The sequence below is a fragment of the Octodon degus genome, unplaced genomic scaffold, assembly GCF_000260255.1.
Source record: "Octodon degus isolate 3935 unplaced genomic scaffold, OctDeg1.0 scaffold00091, whole genome shotgun sequence".
NCBI lineage: Eukaryota > Metazoa > Chordata > Mammalia > Rodentia > Octodontidae > Octodon > Octodon degus.
Window position 1 is genome coordinate 2,102,040 of NW_004524667.1, and position 19,017 is coordinate 2,121,056.

At 42.8% G+C, this 19,017-nt stretch overlaps 1 protein-coding gene across 6 annotated transcripts in view; it reads left to right on the forward strand.

The window, feature by feature from the left end:
• The first annotated feature begins 736 nt into the window (after positions 1-736).
• Adhfe1 (alcohol dehydrogenase, iron containing 1) overlaps positions 737-19,017 on the forward strand; it is a 34,392-nt gene continuing 16,111 nt past the window's right edge. Inside the window, exons 1-10 of one of the 6 annotated variants that reach the window (XM_004637525.2) lie at positions 737-824; positions 4,665-4,702; positions 6,045-6,091; positions 7,450-7,503; positions 7,652-7,806; positions 7,943-8,139; positions 9,824-9,901; positions 10,878-10,983; positions 16,176-16,328; positions 18,618-18,716. In XM_004637525.2, the coding sequence (XP_004637582.1) occupies positions 766-824; positions 4,665-4,702; positions 6,045-6,091; positions 7,450-7,503; positions 7,652-7,806; positions 7,943-8,139; positions 9,824-9,901; positions 10,878-10,983; positions 16,176-16,328; positions 18,618-18,716 (986 nt within the window). In that variant the 5' untranslated portion in view covers positions 737-765. The remainder of the gene's footprint in view (positions 825-4,664; positions 4,703-6,044; positions 6,092-7,449; positions 7,504-7,651; positions 7,807-7,942; positions 8,140-9,823; positions 9,902-10,877; positions 10,984-16,175; positions 16,329-18,617; positions 18,717-19,017) is intronic. The other 5 variants (XM_023722416.1, XM_023722414.1, XM_023722417.1 and 2 more) reach the window with 5 other exon arrangements.

Below are 19,017 nucleotides of genomic sequence, written 5' to 3' on the forward strand. Positions count from 1 at the left end.
TGAAAAATGCTGTCTCATTTTTCCAGTGCAGGTCTCTTAGTATTGCTATGAAAGGATAAATCATATATCATAGTACAGTATTAATAATGTGGAATTTAGCACTGCTGAGCTGTCCTAGAGTTGTAGTGTAATCATAGCAAGCTCTAGCTACCCACAAAACCATTTAATGCCACCTGGAAAAACTTTATGGAAAGCAAAACTGTTTACATAACAGCTTTCAAATTCTGACGTTTTGTGGTTGTTTGTTCTTAGGCTTGATTCATCAGTGGGATACATTACTGGTCCTATTACAGAAACACAAGAACTCTAGGACTTTTTAAGATTCTGGATTACCATAGAAAATTTAAGTGCAGTGCGTTGATAATTTAAAAATACTTTACGAGGACAAAGTGCCATTGTAATGAATTCAGAGAGGAAGAGTGCCTCCTCCTCCCCTTTCCCAAGTCCCCCACCTGTAAAGTATAGCAGCTTTCCTGTAGAGACTTGTGAGGCACCATCCCAGGCCCTAGGGTGCAGTTGGCTTTGAGGCAGTTTTAGAGCTGGATGGTGGGACCTGGCAGCTCGGCTGTGGTGGCCCAGGTTCTGACTCCCGGTGGGAAAATGGCCTTAGGGTCCTGAACTACTGCTTCCTAAAGCTGGGCCTGGGGACCTTGCGGCCTTGCAAAGCTAGGGGACTTTGCCAGCAAGGGGATGGGCAGGGTGCAGCAGCTGGGATTGGCTGGCAGCTGGGGCGGAGCCCAGGTGGCCAGAAGGACCTCGCAAGCCATGGCCGTCGCAGCCCAGGCCCGGGTCGCGCACTTGCTGAGGCAACTGCAGCGCGCAGCGTGAGTGCCGGCTGGCGGGGAAGGGGTGTGAGGGCATGGGCCACTCAGTCCTTAACTCTGGTTGCGTCCAAGAATTTAAAGTCCAGTATGTGCTGGACCATGTGCTCGGGTGCAACAGCTTTGTCATAAAATATAAAATGCAATCTTGAGCGGTGAGGTTATGACAGATTTTTCAGTGTTTAGCTACTGCTAAGGAAGTGGGCTCAGCCAAAACGACCTGGTCCATGCTGGCAGGCAGTACACAGTTCGGTGGAGTGAAAGACAGATTGATTTATCCAGTCAACACATTTACTGAGTTACGTGCCAGAAACTATTCTGTGTAAGTTCTGGGTATGCGATACGAAAAACCCTGGAGCAGTTAAAAGTGTAGTGGGGCATCTGAGAAGGGGGCAAACAAAATGTGACCTGTTGCAGATCACAGCAGAAGCAGGGGAATAACGCCACACGAACGAAGTCTTGCTCCCTGCCCTGTATGGGGAGTCTGTGTATTAAATGTTAGGACCTGACTGCCAGGTACATGAAGAGTAGTTGTCTGACAAATACGTATTTGGCAGGTCATAAACTGACCTAGAAAAAGAAAAGTGAGGTTAACAGTGGAGATAAGGGCCGGCCAAATAGCTCAGCAGATTAAAGCTCTTGCAAGCTGGCGCAGGGGCTGGGGATTCAATCCTCCGGCTTGCTGTGCCAGTCCTGCCTCTGGGGCCCACTGAGACAGCAGGGCAATTGAGACTGGGCGTGGTGGCACATACCTGTAATCCCAGCTCTTGGGTAGCTGTAAACAAGCGGATCACGACCAGTGAGACCTTAAACACCCTGCAGACCCTGTCCTAAATTTTTTTTTTTTTTTTTAAAGTGGAGGTAGAAGAGAAAGACAAAAGAATTTCAGGCAGAGGGAAAAGCAGCCCCAGAAAGAGAGATACAGTTCCAAGATCAGAAAGGAAAGCCTGGGCCCCACAGATAGTGGGAGGTGAGAAGAAGGAAGATAGTGGTTAGAGACAATATGGAAATACCTGACCCTTATTGGACACCTATCGTCTGCCACGTGTCCTGTTGTGTACTGTTATATGTACTATGAAGAGCATTGATTCAACAACAAAAATACTAATTCTAATCCTACAAGCCTATGACATACTCTGTTATTATCCTCTATTGTAGATAAAGGCATGGAGAAAAATTTGTCTAGTGTCATATAGCTAAGCAAATGGCACCGTCCACATTCTCAGGCCTGCCAAGGAATGTAAATTGTGTTCAACACTAAAACAGTACTTCTCACACTGAAACATGAATATCCCATAGCAAGAGTTCCATGGCCAAGTTAATTCAGGAAACCACTTACCACAATCACCCTCTTAAAGAATCAGGATATACATTAACAAAGGGGCTCGACGAAGGCCTGAGGAAAGGGGGAAATGGTTTGGCTGTGTCTAAATTCTTTGTTCTTAACCTGTGACTTCATAAAATTCTTAATCATGCGACTCGTATGTATCCTTTGAAACCAGTGTTCACAAGGTTTTGGGAACAGTTGCATGGGAAGGGAGTGTGGCATGAGTAGAATGATGTCAGCACACTCTGGTGACGGGGGCAGAGAGGAAAGGCTGCAGGTGTGGGGTGCAAAATGTTGGGAATTTTAATGTGGAGGAAGGCACAGTAGAGCAGATCATGGGGACAGGCCTTGGGCCTCAGTAAAGACTGCAAAAGTAAGATGAAGCGCTAAGCTGAGAGACAAGTCAGGCCAGCCCTGAGCTTTATCTGTCACAGAAGCAACTCAAAGGAGTGTCACATTTGGACTGCCTCTGACCATACTGTGAGGAACAGAGGTGGTACGTGGGGCCAACAGAAGCCAGTTCTGAAGTCAGTAGAAATATGGACGAGAGATGACAGAAATGAGAGCATGGCAAGGACCTCAGAGAGAGGTAGATAGATTCAGGTGGAGAAATATTTGGAACTTTGATGCATGGTAAAGGGTAAGGGAGAAGGGTGGAGTGGAATAGCTGAAGGAAGCACAGGACAGAACCTGAAATTTAAGGAATGGGGAGAAGGGAAAAGGAATTAAAAAACAATGAGAGGAAACCCAGAAAGGCCGGGAGACCTGGAAGCCAAGGAAGAGTTCCCTCACCCAAGCAAGGGGTGGTCAGTGCTGCCAGGGTGGAGGCAAAAGGCCTAAGAAGTGAGCCAGCCTGAATGCTGAGACTTCAAAGGGCAGCAGCTTGGTTTCCTGGAGGTTTCCAAGGAATGTCCTGCAGTAAAAAAAAAAAAGAGTTAGTATTTGTGGGCCAATAGGGGAAAACCAGAACGTGAGTGACTGAGAATTTCAGGCATAAAAATTCGTAGGTGTGATGAGAAGGATCAAGTATCAGACAGCACTAGGAAATGCAATACAGGTGGAGTCCTGAGAAGGCCAGAGGGACCTCAGGTAAGGAAAGTGGTGAACTGAGGCAGAGGGAAAGGAGGAGGAGTAAAAAGAATTAAAGTGTGTTATGGATATGCACCAACTCCCCATGATGAACATAGTTGTTATGTACTGCAAACATGTACTAATAACAATCCAAAAAATCTTTTAAAACACGAATTGAGGTAGCTTCAGAGCTTGAAATTAAAAAAGAAGTAGGTAAAAGAATCATGTATGCCTTTGAGCTTTGCATTGGAAAGCTTTGTGCCTGGATATTTTTCTAACCTTTGCTTTGCTTTTCTTATTCTTGGAGGGCTTTGCTCAGAGCACATCCTGAAAAGTAAAGCCCACCAGTGAATGAACGGCCCAGTTATCATTTTTGGCCTAAGTTCCAGTCCCCTGTGAGAGCCCGGAGTCGGCTGTGACCGCTAGGTGGCAGCCTTGACCTGTATCTCTCATTCCTCCCTTCCAGCGTGTTAGGATTTCCCACTTCTCAGAACGTTTTGACACCTGCAGGCCCCTAAAATCCATTCTCTCCCCGCCTCCCACCTGTGATGTTTTAATTCCAAATTTGAGTTTTGGCAGAAAGAAGGAAAGAGATCAGGTACTCAAGTGTCTACTGAGACCTTAATATAACAAGGTCCTACCAACCATAAAAAAATAAAATAAATATAAAATCAAATCAAAAAAGGAACAGGAAAAAAGAGAAGCCAGAGGAGAGACTGTCCAAGACAGGAAAAGGACACTGTGTCCCAAATGAAGTACGTGGGGAAGCTGACTGAGAATTGAGCAGAGATAAAGGACTTCAGAGGTAATAGGCTTGGGGAGCAAGGTGCACCCTGTGAGTCAGGACCTGGGGTTTCCCTGGGACTCGATGAGTGAGAGACTGGGGCTGCAACCCTATGGCTCAGAAGGAGTGGGGACCTAAGGTGGTGACCAGTGAGGCCTGTGGATCCAGAGAAGGCTTCCCTGAAGGAACTAAGGTCCAGTCCAGGCCTGTTTGAAGAAAAACACAAACCTTGAAGAGGCAGGGAAGACAGGAAAGTTTGCAGCCTGGAGGATGAGCAAAAAGAGGCCCAAGGACATAATTAACTTGGGTGGACTTGGTCAAAGCTCCTAAACTTGTGCAAGTTGGGTCCCTATGGAAACCAAGGACCCTCATCTTAGACCTTGGTGTATCTAGAGTCTTTATCTCCGCTGCTCACAGGCTTTTAATAGGTGCTGCTAAAATAAATGAATCTATTAAAGATCTTATAGCGCTGGAAAGACTTTGGACAGGATAGGATGGACTCTTGTCCACCATGTTTTCTGAGGATTTTTTTATTGTAAAGTGTCTGCCAGTGTAACTTCTAGTTTGATAGTCTCCTTGAGACTAGAATGCAATGTGAATTATTTTAAGGCTTATCATTGTTTAGTTTCCATTTTTCACTTCACTTTTTTCTTCACTCTAGATGCCAATGCCCAACTCACTCTTACACTTACTCCCAAGGTAATACATTTTGTGTTTTTTACACTAACCGCAATTTTGGTTTCTACATTTGACATTTTTAATATGTTTGAGAAAAGTATAAAGCAAGAAAATGAAGGCATGTGAAACTTAATGAAAATAGCTACCTTTTCGCTATGAAATCGGTTGAATATAGCTCCAGCTAGTCAAGGTGAGTACTGATTATACACTGGGTGTGAGTTTGCCTCGAACATGTATTTAATACTATTTATGTGCCTTTCTGTTTAAATTGAATATTTGCACTGACAGGATTTTAGGAATGTCTATGTTTATCAAACAAAAATAACCATGATGAAGTCTTTGGAGGTTCTAAGACATCACTAAAAGCAAAGGCTAAAGAATAAGGTAGTTCCTAAAAGCAAAATCTTATTCATTGTTCCCAGAAGGAAACACTTGTTTGTATCCATTTTTAAAATAACAGTATGTGTCTCAATAATTAAAAATGACAGAAATTTCAGTTCTCACTACTGTCTTAATCCTTACCAAACACCATTGTCCACCGAACAGCAGGAAGTTCATTGTGACTTTAAATTGTCCTCAGAGTGTCACGTGAATTACTAACACGAAGATTGATTTTGCCTGAAGGAAGAAAACATGAAATCTAATCATGGAAAAGAAACGCAGAGGGGTCTGGTGGTGCAAGGTGCTAAGCATAATCCCACAGAAAGGCCTGGAATGGAGGAGAAGAAGGCCAGTACTGACCCAGGCTTTTCCTGCCCAAGGAGTGGCCCCTCCCTGAGGACAAGCCTCCTGGTCACTAATCACCATCAGCAGAGTAGAGACAGGATTGTCTTTATGCCTAGACCTTATAAAATGTAAAGATCTTACTGTAATAAACTGCCTCTGGGGGAAAAAAATCGTCATTCAAACAAATTACACAGCTGCTATTAAAGTGTAAGCAAGACTCTAAAGAATTCACTAGTAGTTGTGGCCAAGCAATAATTCAACTCTAAACTCTAGAGGATGTTTTAACATTACATTTCCAAAAAGAATTTTTTTTTACTATACAGGCGATAGAACCGAGGACCTTGTACATGTCATACAATTGCTGTACTACTGAGCTACATTCCAGCCCTGATTTTTAATTTAGTGGAAGAAATATTTGAAATCATTATTTTCATAAAGTCAGCATCAAGCTAGCATTACATTTTATTCTAATTGATTTTATTCTTACTGATTTTAATTTCCTGCTCAATCATGAAGTTTGAAAAATATTTATAGTTAAGCAAGATGTTTATGTTCACTGCTAGATTTTACTATTGAAAGAATAATATTAATGCTTTATTTCTGAGGCCTACTCTGATGGTAATTTCTACATTTCCAGCTCCTGGACTTTCACCTTCTGGAAAAACTACAGATTATGCCTTTGAGGTAAATTTTATTAATACTCTTTTGTCTTTTATGAATGGCCTGGAGGAAAAAAACTATAGTATTTTGCTAATGCATTAATATTTTCTATTATTTGATGTTCCATAATCTGTTTGATTAAATCCTAGTTAGCAAATTAACATATAAGAGTAATGAAATATAAATCTTCTCAGCAAAGAAATATTTAATGGCTGTCCTCTATGCAGCCATTAAAATAGGACAAATTCCCATTTTATACATTCTCCAAATTATGCATTCTATGTTATGTTGTTTGGTTGGTTGGTTGGTTGGTTGGTTGGTTGGTTGGTTGGTTGGTTTTTTGAAACAAGGCCTTGCCATGTGGTGCAGTCTGGCCTTGAACTCACTATACAGCCCAAGCTGGCCTCAAACATGCAGCAATCCTCCTGCTTCAGCCTCCAGACATCTGGGATTACAGACATGTGCCACCATGCCCAGCCCTTTATGTTAAAACTTTTATAGATACAAATGCCAAGAGAAATCAAAATAATCCACTGAAACAAGTATAAAGGAATTATTAATTCTGGTTCATTTTTATAACATAACTACATATTATTTATAATTATGCATTTAAATTCCTGCCTTCTTTTAATCCAAGTGTCATAAATTGCAATGACACCAAGGGCTCAGTGAGCACAGGCTCCATATGAAGGGGGCTTCACTCAGTGCCCCATGATTATTGCCACATGAGAATTGCCAGCTTATTTAAGAGAGATATAAATCCAACTGGTCCAGTTGGATTTTTCTAACCATAATTTAAAAAGAGTTAGTAGACAATTTAAATAAACCAGAAAGGAGAAAAAATTTAAACGTGGATCAAGCAAAACATGTCTTTACCCCCAAAATGACCCATCATCCACCAGTATGAAAGCTCTCCTTTCCTGTATAAAATTTATGAAGCCATATTTCTCTTATTCACAATTGTGTACCAGGGTGGGCCACAGTGCCAGGACTAGATAGCCAGCACTTGATAGCACAGATGAGCGAGAGGACAGATGAACCCGTACAGATGCATGCACGCATACGAGGGGGTGAAGGGACGGGGCGGGAAACAGACATGACGGAGACAGCAACACTGAAATTGGAAATTTAATTTAGGTGTGGAGATGGGAGAAGGCAGGCATTTGGAGCTGAAGGAACAACAAAATTTATGATGTTCAGAAAGATTAAGTAAATAATGAACTGGAGCAAGATTTATTTAAACCATGAGAGCAGCTGGTGGGGGTCCTTGAGGACCATGCTGAGCAGCACTTACTGTATTCTGTCAACAGTGAGGGGCCATTTCAGACTTTTGGTTCTCTCATACATCTCATGCGTGTCTTTTTCTTTTTTCTTTTTTTTAGATGGCTGTTTCAAATATTAGGTATGGAGCAGGAGTTACAAAGGAAGTAGGCATGGCAAGTATTTGAGAAAACAAGTGCTAACAGACAACATCCAAGCCTTTTATTTTAAAGATGTACAATGTTAAGTTGCCCAAAGAGTATATTACAATTCTGGTTTACTTAAATCCAATGTATGGGTTTGTTTGTTGTTTTTCTTTTTTAGGATCTACAGAACATGGGGGCTAAAAATGTTTGCTTGATGACAGACAAGAACCTCTCCCACCTCCCTCCTGTACAAGTAGTCATGGATTCACTCGTGAAGAATGGCATCACTTTTGAACTTTACGATAATGTGCGGGTGGAACCAACGGACACAAGGTACTTTCATATCCTTATTTACTTTAAGCAGAAGCCAGCACAGGTCGCTTGCTGAAAACTTGCCCCAAGCCTTATTTAATGGCATGACAATTTAGGAAGAGAGTGACTTAATGGTTCCTATTTTCTCTTCTCCAAGCTTCATGGATGCCATTGAGTTTGCCAAAAGGGGCGCGTTTGATGCCTATGTTGCTGTGGGGGGTGGCTCCACCATGGACACCTGTAAAGCTGCTAACCTGTACGCGTCGAACCCTCAGTCGGAGTTCCTTGATTATGTTAATGCCCCCATTGGGAAGGGAAAGCCTGTATCTGTACCTCTTAAGCCTTTGATTGCAGGTAAAGATTGCTTATTTTGTTTCATTTTATAACTGGCAAAAGTTACAAAAGATACCAGCTATTAGCTTTAGAGTCTGTGTTTCTGAAACTTTCAGATTTGGAGACCAAAATAGATAACAATTCATTCATTTTAAAATTTTGGTCTTCATTATTGCACAGAGAGACGATTTGGGTCAGTGGGAGGAAGTTTGCAGATTTAGTTTGCTGTGGAGTCACTGTGTGAAGGAGGGGAGGTCCCTGCTGACATCTGATTAGATCCTTGTGTTGGCAGGCCTGTCCTCCGAACCCATCTGTCTTGTCCCATTTTGCCAGCCACTGTGCAGCTTAAGAAGAACATTTGCCATTATTTTTCAATGACTCAACCTTTTCTCCCACATAATGGCTCTTCAGCTGACCTCAGGCTTTGCTCATCCTGGGCCATGTGGCCAGTACGGCTGCATCATTCTGGATGACATCTGCCCCATGGCTGCCCAGGACCCAGCCACACAAGTCCTTATCAAGATAGTTTGTGTGTTCCACTATGGACTGTAAACTACGGACCTTGAGGTTTTCCAGGCTTTTTTCTGTTCCATTTTAATTACTGCTAGCATATTGCTATTTAAAGTTTTGTAGGTAAAGTATGTTAACTAGTAACTGGGAAATAGCTTCTGTGTAAGTTTTGTCCTCGTTGTCCTCACCTCCTGCTCCTGTTGTGAATGGTCCCTGTGATGGGACACAAGTTAGTTGGTGGCAGATGAACTGCTTTGACATAAATGAGGAATCAGCAGGGAGCAGCATAATTGGGATCTGGCAAATGGAACCCTCTGGTGAAACTATGTCAGTATTACACAGAGGGGCGATTAGTAAAGTGTAGAAATTTGACAAGACTACAAAACCACAGAGCCCAACGAAGGCAGAGCGTTCCTGTGCTTGCTTCCAAGTGGGAATAAAGATGTCTTTTAGAGACAGCAAATACATGCTCTTACTGAGGTGCCAGGCATTTGAGTATCTAGTGGCAGCTGCATGAACCCTGGAGCTAAAGGAGTCTGAAGTTCCCGTAGCTCATTGCTCTTAGCATAACCACAGACATCACACACATGATTAACACATATGACTGTTAACAGCCACAGACATGATGCATGTATATTAGAACGGATACACAGGTCACATATTCAATACATATCCATGTCAATGCAAACATAGATGTATTGGGTACACATTGTGTAGATGCAGAGAGCATACGTATTAAACATACCATGCATGCATGTTAATGTGGACATGGATATCTCACATACCTGTTACACAGATACAAAAGCCACATAACCATGGTAAATATGCAAACATGTTATTATAGACACTGACTACACTTATTAATCACATATACATCCATGCAGCAGACACAGGCATGACACATGTTAAACATGCATGTGTTTTAATGAATACACCAACAAGCATGTTAAACATGTATGTGGAGTAGTACAGATACATACTTCATACTTACCTGTTAATGCTTACCCAGGCATCATGTGTACTAATGCAAACACAGACATCATGTAGGTTTGGCTTACATGCATGTTATATTGATATAGATATCAGGCAAGCAATAAGGCTATTAAGCTTCCTCTTCTGTTTCTTGTTTTTAATTAAATATACATGCTGACTTTTATTTAGGTGCTTTATTAAAATTAATATTATTTTGTTCAAGTCCCAACTACCTCAGGAACTGGGAGTGAAACTACTGGGGTTGCCATTTTTGACTATGAACACTTGAAAGTCAAAACTGGTAAGAACTTTGCCCCTACTTTTTAAAAATTCTCTCTCTTGCATTTCAACTCCTCCTTTGCTTTAAACTTATTTTTTAGAAATCAGAGAGTTGCAGTGTTGAACTAGGCATCATGTGTACTAATGCAAATGCCTCTGTTCTACCGTCTTAGTCCTTTTAATCTGGCTTCTCTATCTGCCACTGACTCTTTGGCTAATATGATAGGGATATCCCTTCCCTAGAGTCTGGATCAAAGTCTTGTTTCTAGGATTCCAACCCTTTCATCAGAATAAGTTGATGTTCAGTTGTAAACCTATGTGAGCTTCTTTTTAATTATTGTATTTTTGACATGTTTAAAGATAATAGTAATGGTTTCCAACAAATTTGCCTCAAATTTTATTTTTAAAACTTACATAATGCTATCTGATTTGATCCCTGGAACAGTTCTGGGAGGGATAGAGACCCCATGTTATTTGACAGAGAATTTAGAGAGACTATTTGGCCCCAAAACACAAAGTAAGCTCCTGAGCAAGGGCCAGTGGTGTACCAGTAAACCAGTTCTCTGGAATTTAATAATAAAAAAACAAACAAGCCCTGTTTGTAGCATTTGCCAGTGCCTGTGGTGTAAATGCTTCTATCCTAGCCAGCGATGTCACCCTTCCAGAAGGTGGGAAGAGATGTGTGCAGTTGGCTTATGGGCTCTGGTAGCTGTGGCTCCAGCACACCTCTGAAAAGCCCAGAGTTCTGATTCTACATGCATTTCCACTCCTTGCTGCCTTTCTACATGAGAATGGATCTTTTTTGTGCTTTTCTTAGGATAATTTTTTTTTTTTTTTTTTTTTTTTTTTTTCGGAACCAAGGATTGAACTCAGACCCTTGTGCTTGCCAGGGAAGCACTTATTCTACTGAACTATCTCCCTAGCCTCCTAAAATATTTTATTTTTTAAAAAATAGTGCCCATAACATTAGCACTTACTGAAAAATCCGTACATTTTAGGCATTGCTTCACGAGCCATCAAACCCACACTGGGATTAGTTGATCCTCTGCACACGCTCCACATGCCTGGTCAGGTGGTCGCCAACAGTGGTTTCGATGTGCTTTGGTGAGTACCTGAAGGGACTTTCCCCAGAGCTACGGAAAGTGTTTGATTGCCCGAGTGCCTGGTTACAGACACTAATAAAGTGCCACTGATTAACGCTACACAGCATGCCTCACCCTGGCGTCACTTACCCACTTTCCTAGATGAAAGCCTTGCAGCTGTAAAAGTTGGTGGCTAGGCCTGGTATGTGCTACAAACAAACATGCTGTTTGAAGGGACCACTCTAGCCTTGGCCATGGCTCTAGGGTCACTTATAAAGGAGCAGCTTGAGGTGACATGTGATGTCTCAGGACCACAGCACCTGTGTTTATACCAACCAAACTAGGGAAGGGCCAGGGCTGTACCACAGGAGAGGGCAGGGAAGGGATCTGGTGTCTCCAAAACCTCTCCCCAGATATGTACACTATGTCATTACTTTACACACATCCTCACTTCCTTGCAGCACTGTGTATTGTGACTTTCATGGATATAAAAATAGAAGTAGAGGGTCAGGGAGATAGCTCAGCAGCAGGGCTCTCAACAGTATTTCTGCTGTAGACCTCACTTCTGAACTCTGGTCATTAGTTCCAGTAGCCTTGAGGAACACCCTTCATCACTGCTGGCCATGTGGTTCTGGTCCCTGAAACCAGGAGTAGTGACACATACCTGTAATCCCACTGCTGGGGAGACTGAGACAGGAGGATCACTATGAGTTTGAGCTTCATAGCAAGACCCTGTACCAAATAAATAAATTAAAATCTATGGATGGTGGTGTTTTTTATCCTCAGAGTAATTTTTAATAGTGTATCTTATACTGCATGGCATCTTAAATTTGATGAGCTTTGACAATTCTCTTGATAACCCCACTTCTGAGTCCACTAGCTCCACAAGTGGTAAGACTCAGTATATCCTGTCTCTTGTTCTGCTTCTCTCCCCTCTCCCTTCTCCCCTCTCTCCTCTTTCCTTTCTCCCCTCCTCTTCTTCCTTCTTTTTCTTTCTCTCTTCCCTTCCCTTCTTCCCTCTCTCCTCCCTCCCCCCATTTGTGCCTATTATATAGAACAGCTTGTTTCATTTTGGCACTGACTCTCTTTTATCTTCTCCATATTCTTAGACTTTACTGTTCCTATCTTGGTTCCAGTCTGCCCCAGCTCTTGCCTGGACCACTGCAATAGTCAGTACCATTGGCTTCCTGATCCCATTCCTTAGTCCTTTCTTTTGTCCTCTGTAGTGACTTCAACAAGCTTCCAGATTGTAATACAACCATCTCACACATAGGAATATGCACACTTATGTATCCATAGACCTCGGCATCTCCCTAGGGCTCAACTCTTTATGTTTTGAGGAGACATGTTCAATTCCGTGGGGCGATCCATCCTCTAACCCTTGTCCCCCTCCTTTTTCCTAAAACACAACTAGCCTCTCACCCTTTGCTGTTCCCCCTGCGTAGCCTGCTCATTGCTTCTGAGAACCTCTCTCACTTGCATCTGTCCAGTGCCCTGTACACTTGCTGATGATAGGGCCATCTGATCTCTAACCCAGCCCCTAGCAGAGTGACTGTCACATCATAGATTCTTACTGAATTGCTATTGAATAACATTTATATAAGCAGGAACAGATGGAGTTAGGGTCTACATCGAAGTCTATTCATATTGCTGCTTTTATTAATGTATCTTACTGCCTGCTAAGGCATTCAAAAATTGTGTCCAACTCCTTCCTGGCCAATGTTGTCAGAATTTAATGAGCTGTCTCTTAACTATTTGGAAATAGGAGAAATAAGGTTATCCTTCTGAACTCTACAGACCTCACTGTCAATCCAAAGGGATGTGGACAAGAAGTAAAGAAAATAATGGTGTTATTCAACTTCCTGCCACTGTGACAGGATACCTAAAACAACACAAAAGAGAAGTTTATTCTGGATCACAGTTTCAGAGGTTTCAATCATGTTCACTTAGCCCTGTTGCACTGGCCCTGTAGTAACGCAGTATGTTATATATGAGAAAGTGGCTGAGAAAGACCATTCACCTGATGGTGGCCAGGAGGGCACAGAGAGTAACAGGAAGCAGCCAGAGTCTCAGTATCTAGTTCAAAGGTATATGCCCAATGACCTAGCTTTCTCCCACTCAGCACCATCTACTAAAAATCTCTTCTACCCCTCCTAAGAGCCATAGCCTGACAACCAAGCCTTTAACACAAGGGATTTGGGGGAACATTCAAGATCCAGACATGCATTAAGCCCTACAGGTACTCCACTTATTAGGATTCCATTGGCCTCTGATCATAAATTGGCCATCACAAAAGGTGCCTGTAGAGACGGTGCTGGAAGACTCAGTTGTCTGTCCACCGTACCAGTTGCGTTTTTCATTGTAAGTCAATAATGTAATTTCCAGGATTTACACATGGAGTCTGTGAGCTTAGCTCAATGAGTGAGTCCACCCCTGAGAAATAGGTCTGCTTAGATTCACAAACTACATGCCATTTAGACCTGCTGCAAAGCAGAGGTAAGACACCGAGCCGCATGGATCCTGCCTGCCATCCTTCCCGTGTGTACACACCATTCTTACATTGCTCACATATTTCCTAGTTAGACACAAGGCCGTAGCATCCATCTACTAACTGACTTTTTAAAAACTTTCTAGGAGCTGGGGAGATAGCTCCACAGTGTAAGTGCCTGACTGGCAAGCACAAGGACCCAGGTTTGATCCCTGTTACCACATCTTGCCAGCCCCAGAACCCCAGGTGCTCCATGCCAGCCAACAAAACCAGACATAGTGGTGTACACCTGTAATTCCAGCAGTTGGGAGGCTGAGACAGGACAATCACTAGGAATCCGAGCTGTGTAGCGAGACAGTGTACCAAATAAATAAATAGGGGCCGGCAAGATAGCTCAGCGGACTAAGTGCCTGCTTAGGCGAGTGCAGGAACCCCAGTTAGATCCCCAGCATCACATGCTGCACCAGCCCCGCCCACACTGTGGGCTGAGCCAGCCACAGATTCCAGGTGGGTGCATGTCAGTAATCCCAGTACTGGGGAGGCTGAAAGCAGGAGGATCACCACAAATCTGAGCTGCATAGTGAATAATATTTTTAAATATTATTTAAAAATAATATTTATTTATTTATTGGTACCAGAGATCAAACTCAGGACCTTGCACTTGTTAGGCAGGCACTTAAGCTGCTGGGCTATCTCCCCGGCCCAATAAGTGATTTTTTTTTTAATTTCTAATACTTTGTTCAAAAGATAGTTTTCTGCTTCTCACATGCTTCTCCACTCTAAGACTGAAACTGTAATTCATGCAAAACATAGCTCATGTGACATTATGTCCCAGTGCATCCCTGCTTTGTATGCTCTGTGCAGTCTGGTCTCCTGCAGGTGAAGAGCTAGACTCCTTGTCAGGCCAGCCAATGAAGGCCACTCCTAAGCCTAGTTCTTAAATAGCTAACTTTGAATTTAGGGCACAGGAGGAAAAAAAATCAGATTTTTTTCCAGACAAGAATTAACAATAATAAGAATAATTATTAATATTAAGTTTTATAAGGTATCAGAATTATTCTAAGTACTTATATGTGTCAACTCATTTAGTTTTCACAACTGCAGCATAAAGATCTGCTATCACTTATCTCTGTCTTCGAGGCATGGGAAGGGTAGAGCCTCACCTCCAGCCTGCAGTGGGAACATCTGGTGGCAGGACTTACTGGGGGCAGCTGACCTCAGAGTATGTATGTGTTCTAGCTCACCACACTACACTCTTAGGAGTCTTTGTAACTATGGCCCTCCTTTAGTAATATGGTACTTGATCAGTGCTAGGTGTGTAATAGCAGGTGTCTTCTACAAATAAATTATTTTTTAGATTCACTGCTTCTTTTTCATAGTTCAAATGTTTGATAACAGCATCAAAAAGATTTATTTACACTAGAAAAGGGCCATATATAGAGTTTTTAAATTAATTTTTCAGTTGATTCATGAAACATGAAAATTATACATTTAGGGATATCATATGATATTTTGTTATATATTGTGATGATTTAGATCTAAAAGGGACACCCAAATTCTCATGCATTTGGAAGGTAGTTGGATCTGGGAGTGTGCTCCACTGATGAATTTAGTGGCTGAATGCGCTGTCAGGGACCTGATTGGAGGTAATTCACAGAGGGCATGGCCTGGGAGAGTGAATTCCTGTTCCCAGCCTTTCCTTTCCCCCTCTTGCTCGCTCCCTCTCTTCGTCTCTCCCTCTGCCTCTCCCTCTCCCTGTCTCCCTCTGTCTCTCCCTCTCCCTCTACCTCTCCCTCTCTTCCTCTCCTTCTGCTCCTCTCCCTCTCCCTGCCTCCCTCTCCGCCTCTCCCTCTCCCTCTGCCTCTCCCTCTCTTCCTCTCCATCTCCTCCTGTCCCTCTCCTCTTCTCCCTCTCCTTCTGCCTCTCCCTCTCCTCCTCTCCCTCTCCCTCTGCCTCTCCCTCTGTTCCTCTCCCTCTCCTCCTGTCCCTCTCCCTCTCTTCCTCTCCCTCTCCTCCTGTCCCTCTCCCTCTCCCTGCCTCTCCCTCTCTTCCTCTCCCTCTCTGCCTGTCCCTCTCCCTCTGCCTCTCCCTCTCTTCCTCTCCCTCTGCTCCTCTCCCTCTCCCTCTGCCTCTTCCTTTCCCTGCCTCCCTCTCTGCCTCTCCTTCTCCCTCTGCCTCTCCCTCTCTCCAGCCTGGGTTGAGCACATTTTCCTCTGCCACACCCCTCTGCCATCCTGTTTCTGACTTGCAACCAGCTATGAACTGAAACCATGAGAAATAAACCCTCCTTTAAGTTGCATGTGTCAAGTATTTTGTTTCAGCAGAGGAAAGTAGACAATCCAAATGTATACATTGTGTGATAAAGTTAAATATAACTGCTTCTCAAACATGTATCACTCCTTCAGGGTAAAAACATTCAAAATCCTTTCCTCTGGAGTTTTGAGATATGCAATATACAGACACTGCCTGTAGTCACCTTACCATGAAATAGCACACTAGAATGCATATATTGGTCGAAAATACTGTAGTGCTATGACATAAATACATTGACAATATTAATTTCTATACTAGGCAGTAACTATCATGGATGAGAGGTTGACTGGTACAGTGTGTATAATCATCGGGTGCCAAATATCATTCCTACAATGGAGTGCCAGTTTGTAGTTGAATGACGGGAAGGAGAGAGACAGGTTTTCATTCTGTGTATTTTATGTGCTTCACTTCAGCCATGCCCTGGAGTCCTACACTGCCCTGCCGTACCACATGCGGAGCCCCTGCCCCTCCAATCCCATCTCTCGACCAGCGTACCAGGGCAGCAACCCAATCAGTGACATTTGGTCAGTCCAAGCACTGCGGATCGTTGCCAAGTATCTGAAGAGGTATGTCATCCCGAAAGGACAGACAGAATAGAGAAACCATATCCTGCCATTACATGGACTGTGGCATGTCTGATCCAAAATCATCCTGAGCCAGTCTGTTCACCAGATCAGGCCATGGACATAGAGAAGCATCAGACAGGAACAACCTCTGAAGGGATCTCAGGGCTGGCAGTGAAAACTGGACCCTTAATCTGCAAAGGAAAACCAAATCCTTTAGTGTCCTAGAGCCAGGGACAAATGGAAAACCCCAGTTTATGTAGGGCACAGATTAAATAAGTGTAGGTTTGTTTATCAAAGTCTCAAAACCAAAGCTAGGATGAGGGAGATACCTTTTGAGCTCTGGCTACCCAGGACCAAAATGAGAACCAACCATCCAAACCTTTGCAAATGTACAGAGAAGCCTCCACTGAGAAAGCACATGTGAACTAAATTTAAGAAACAACGTATACCAATTACTGACCTAGGAGATGTAAGAACAAAAAGTGTAAAAAAAAAATGCCTGAAAAAGTTTTGAAAGATTTAAGGGTACTACAAACACAACTCAGGAAGCTGAGGAATGATGATTGTCATGAGTTTGAGGCCAACTTAGGCCATGCAATGACTTTAAGACCAGCCTAAAATACAAGACCCAGTCTCAAAAATTACAATCTAGATACAGTACACGTGTCTGTAGTCCCAAGAAGATCACTTGACACCAGGAGTTTGAAGCCATCCGGGGGAATATAATAACCCCATTAATTTCTTTTAAACTTACAGTTCAGAATGTAGCTCAGTGGTAGAGCACATTCTTAGTGGGTGGCATACACCTGTAATCCCAGCACTTGGGAGGCTAAGACAGAAGGAGCGTTGTGAGTTCAAGACCAGCTTCAGATAAAGACCCTGTCTCAAAAATAAAAAAGAAAAGATAGGGGGCTGGGGAGATGGCTCAGTAGAATAAGCGCTTCCCTGGCAAGCGCAAGGGCCTGAATTCAATCCCCAGTTCCACAAAAAAAAAAAAAAGAAAAAGAAAAGAAAGAAAGAAAGAAAAGAAAAGATAGAGCATTTGCCTCACATGTGAGAGACACTGAGTTCTGGTCCCAAACTGAGTTAGATATGAACCAAATCAAATCCAGTGGTTAGGTTCAGTGCTGACCTTATGTGGAAATTTGATTAAGTTCTCATCCAATTCAGTTTGAGACCAGAATTGTGAAAAGAATCAAGTTCATGAAAAAAGGCACCATTTACATACATTTACATTGTGTATACACAGCAGGTTGGGCGTAGACTTGGATACAGTGCTTCCTCTGGCCTGGAGCTAGCAGCTGCACTGAAGACAAGGCCTCTGAATCACATTTTGTAGTAGAGCATGGGAAAGTAGCAAAGAACACTGGAAGACCCTAGGGAAGCCAGTTGATCTAACAGGGACAGCAGGATTAGCAAAGCCATGGTGAAAGTGGTGGACAATGAGGTGGACCAATGGAGGGCCTAAAGCTCCGTAAGCACTATTTCACCTTGTTCTTTCCTTAGAGAAGCAAAAGCTGACTTTGGATTTTGGAAGGGAGGTATAATGACAGCACTTTTATGTAAACAAGAACACTACCTTGAGGCAGAATAGTGAAACACAAAGTAGAAGTGGTTCGCTGGCATTGGGCAGGCTTCCTCCCCAGGGCAGGTTTCCAAGCAGAATATGCAGAAAGGCTGAGCCGAATCTCACAGGAGCCTTTGAGAATTTACCTTTCCTGAGTGGCACAGAACAAACAAAAGCTGGTCGTGCAATAACATCTCACTTCCCCAATAACAGTAAGAGAACAGACGTGCGGTTTACACGGGTACCAAGAGGTCCCTGATGGGTCTGATTTGGGTCATTGTGTCATGAAGAAAGATGACTGGGCAGTCAGGTAGCCCCGGGTAACAGGGGTTCATGGTACAATTCTGAGAATATGTTTACTCTGAGTCCATTCACAGCTGCCATCAAGGTCATGGACAAATGAAGAAAAAGAATATGAGTCTTGGGGCACTGCCCTCAAGCAGCTTTCACAGTCCAAGGACCAAGCCTTTGCTTCCCCAGGCATTTTTATATCCCATGAGCAGCTGACAGTGTATTTATTATGCCTTTGGGGAAACTGCTGATGAGAAAATACATATCCCTTCCATTTTCATTTGGAAGACAAGGCATCATTTGAACAACTTTCCGAATTTTCTTCCTACTGAGTGGCACTTTCCCCCCAGATCTTTCCCGAAGGCAGCTCTTTATTCAGAAGGAAATATCAATGTTGATGTGTTAATGTTCTGTATTTATACAATTCATAGGGCTGTCAGGAATCCTGATGATCTTGAAGCAAGGTCTAACATGCACTTGGCAAGTGCTTTTGCTGGCATTGGTTTTGGAAATGCTGGTGTTCATCTGTGGTAAGTGTATATGAGATTTTATTTCTTTATTCAAACTATTGATTTTAATACTTTTTTAAATTATAATTCAGGATGAATAGTAAAAGTTTATATAAGTTATAAAAGGAAGAAATTTAAGGTACTTGAGTATTTCCTTAATTTGAAAATAATTTATTGGGCCATGGAGTGTTTTGTTTTAGTTTGGTTCGGTTTGGTTCTTGGTATTTTAGGGGAAGACCTACAGGGTGTTTAGGGTCTCACTACTACATTGGACTCATAGTGATCCTCCTGTTTATAGCCTCCTAAGAGCTGGGATTACAGG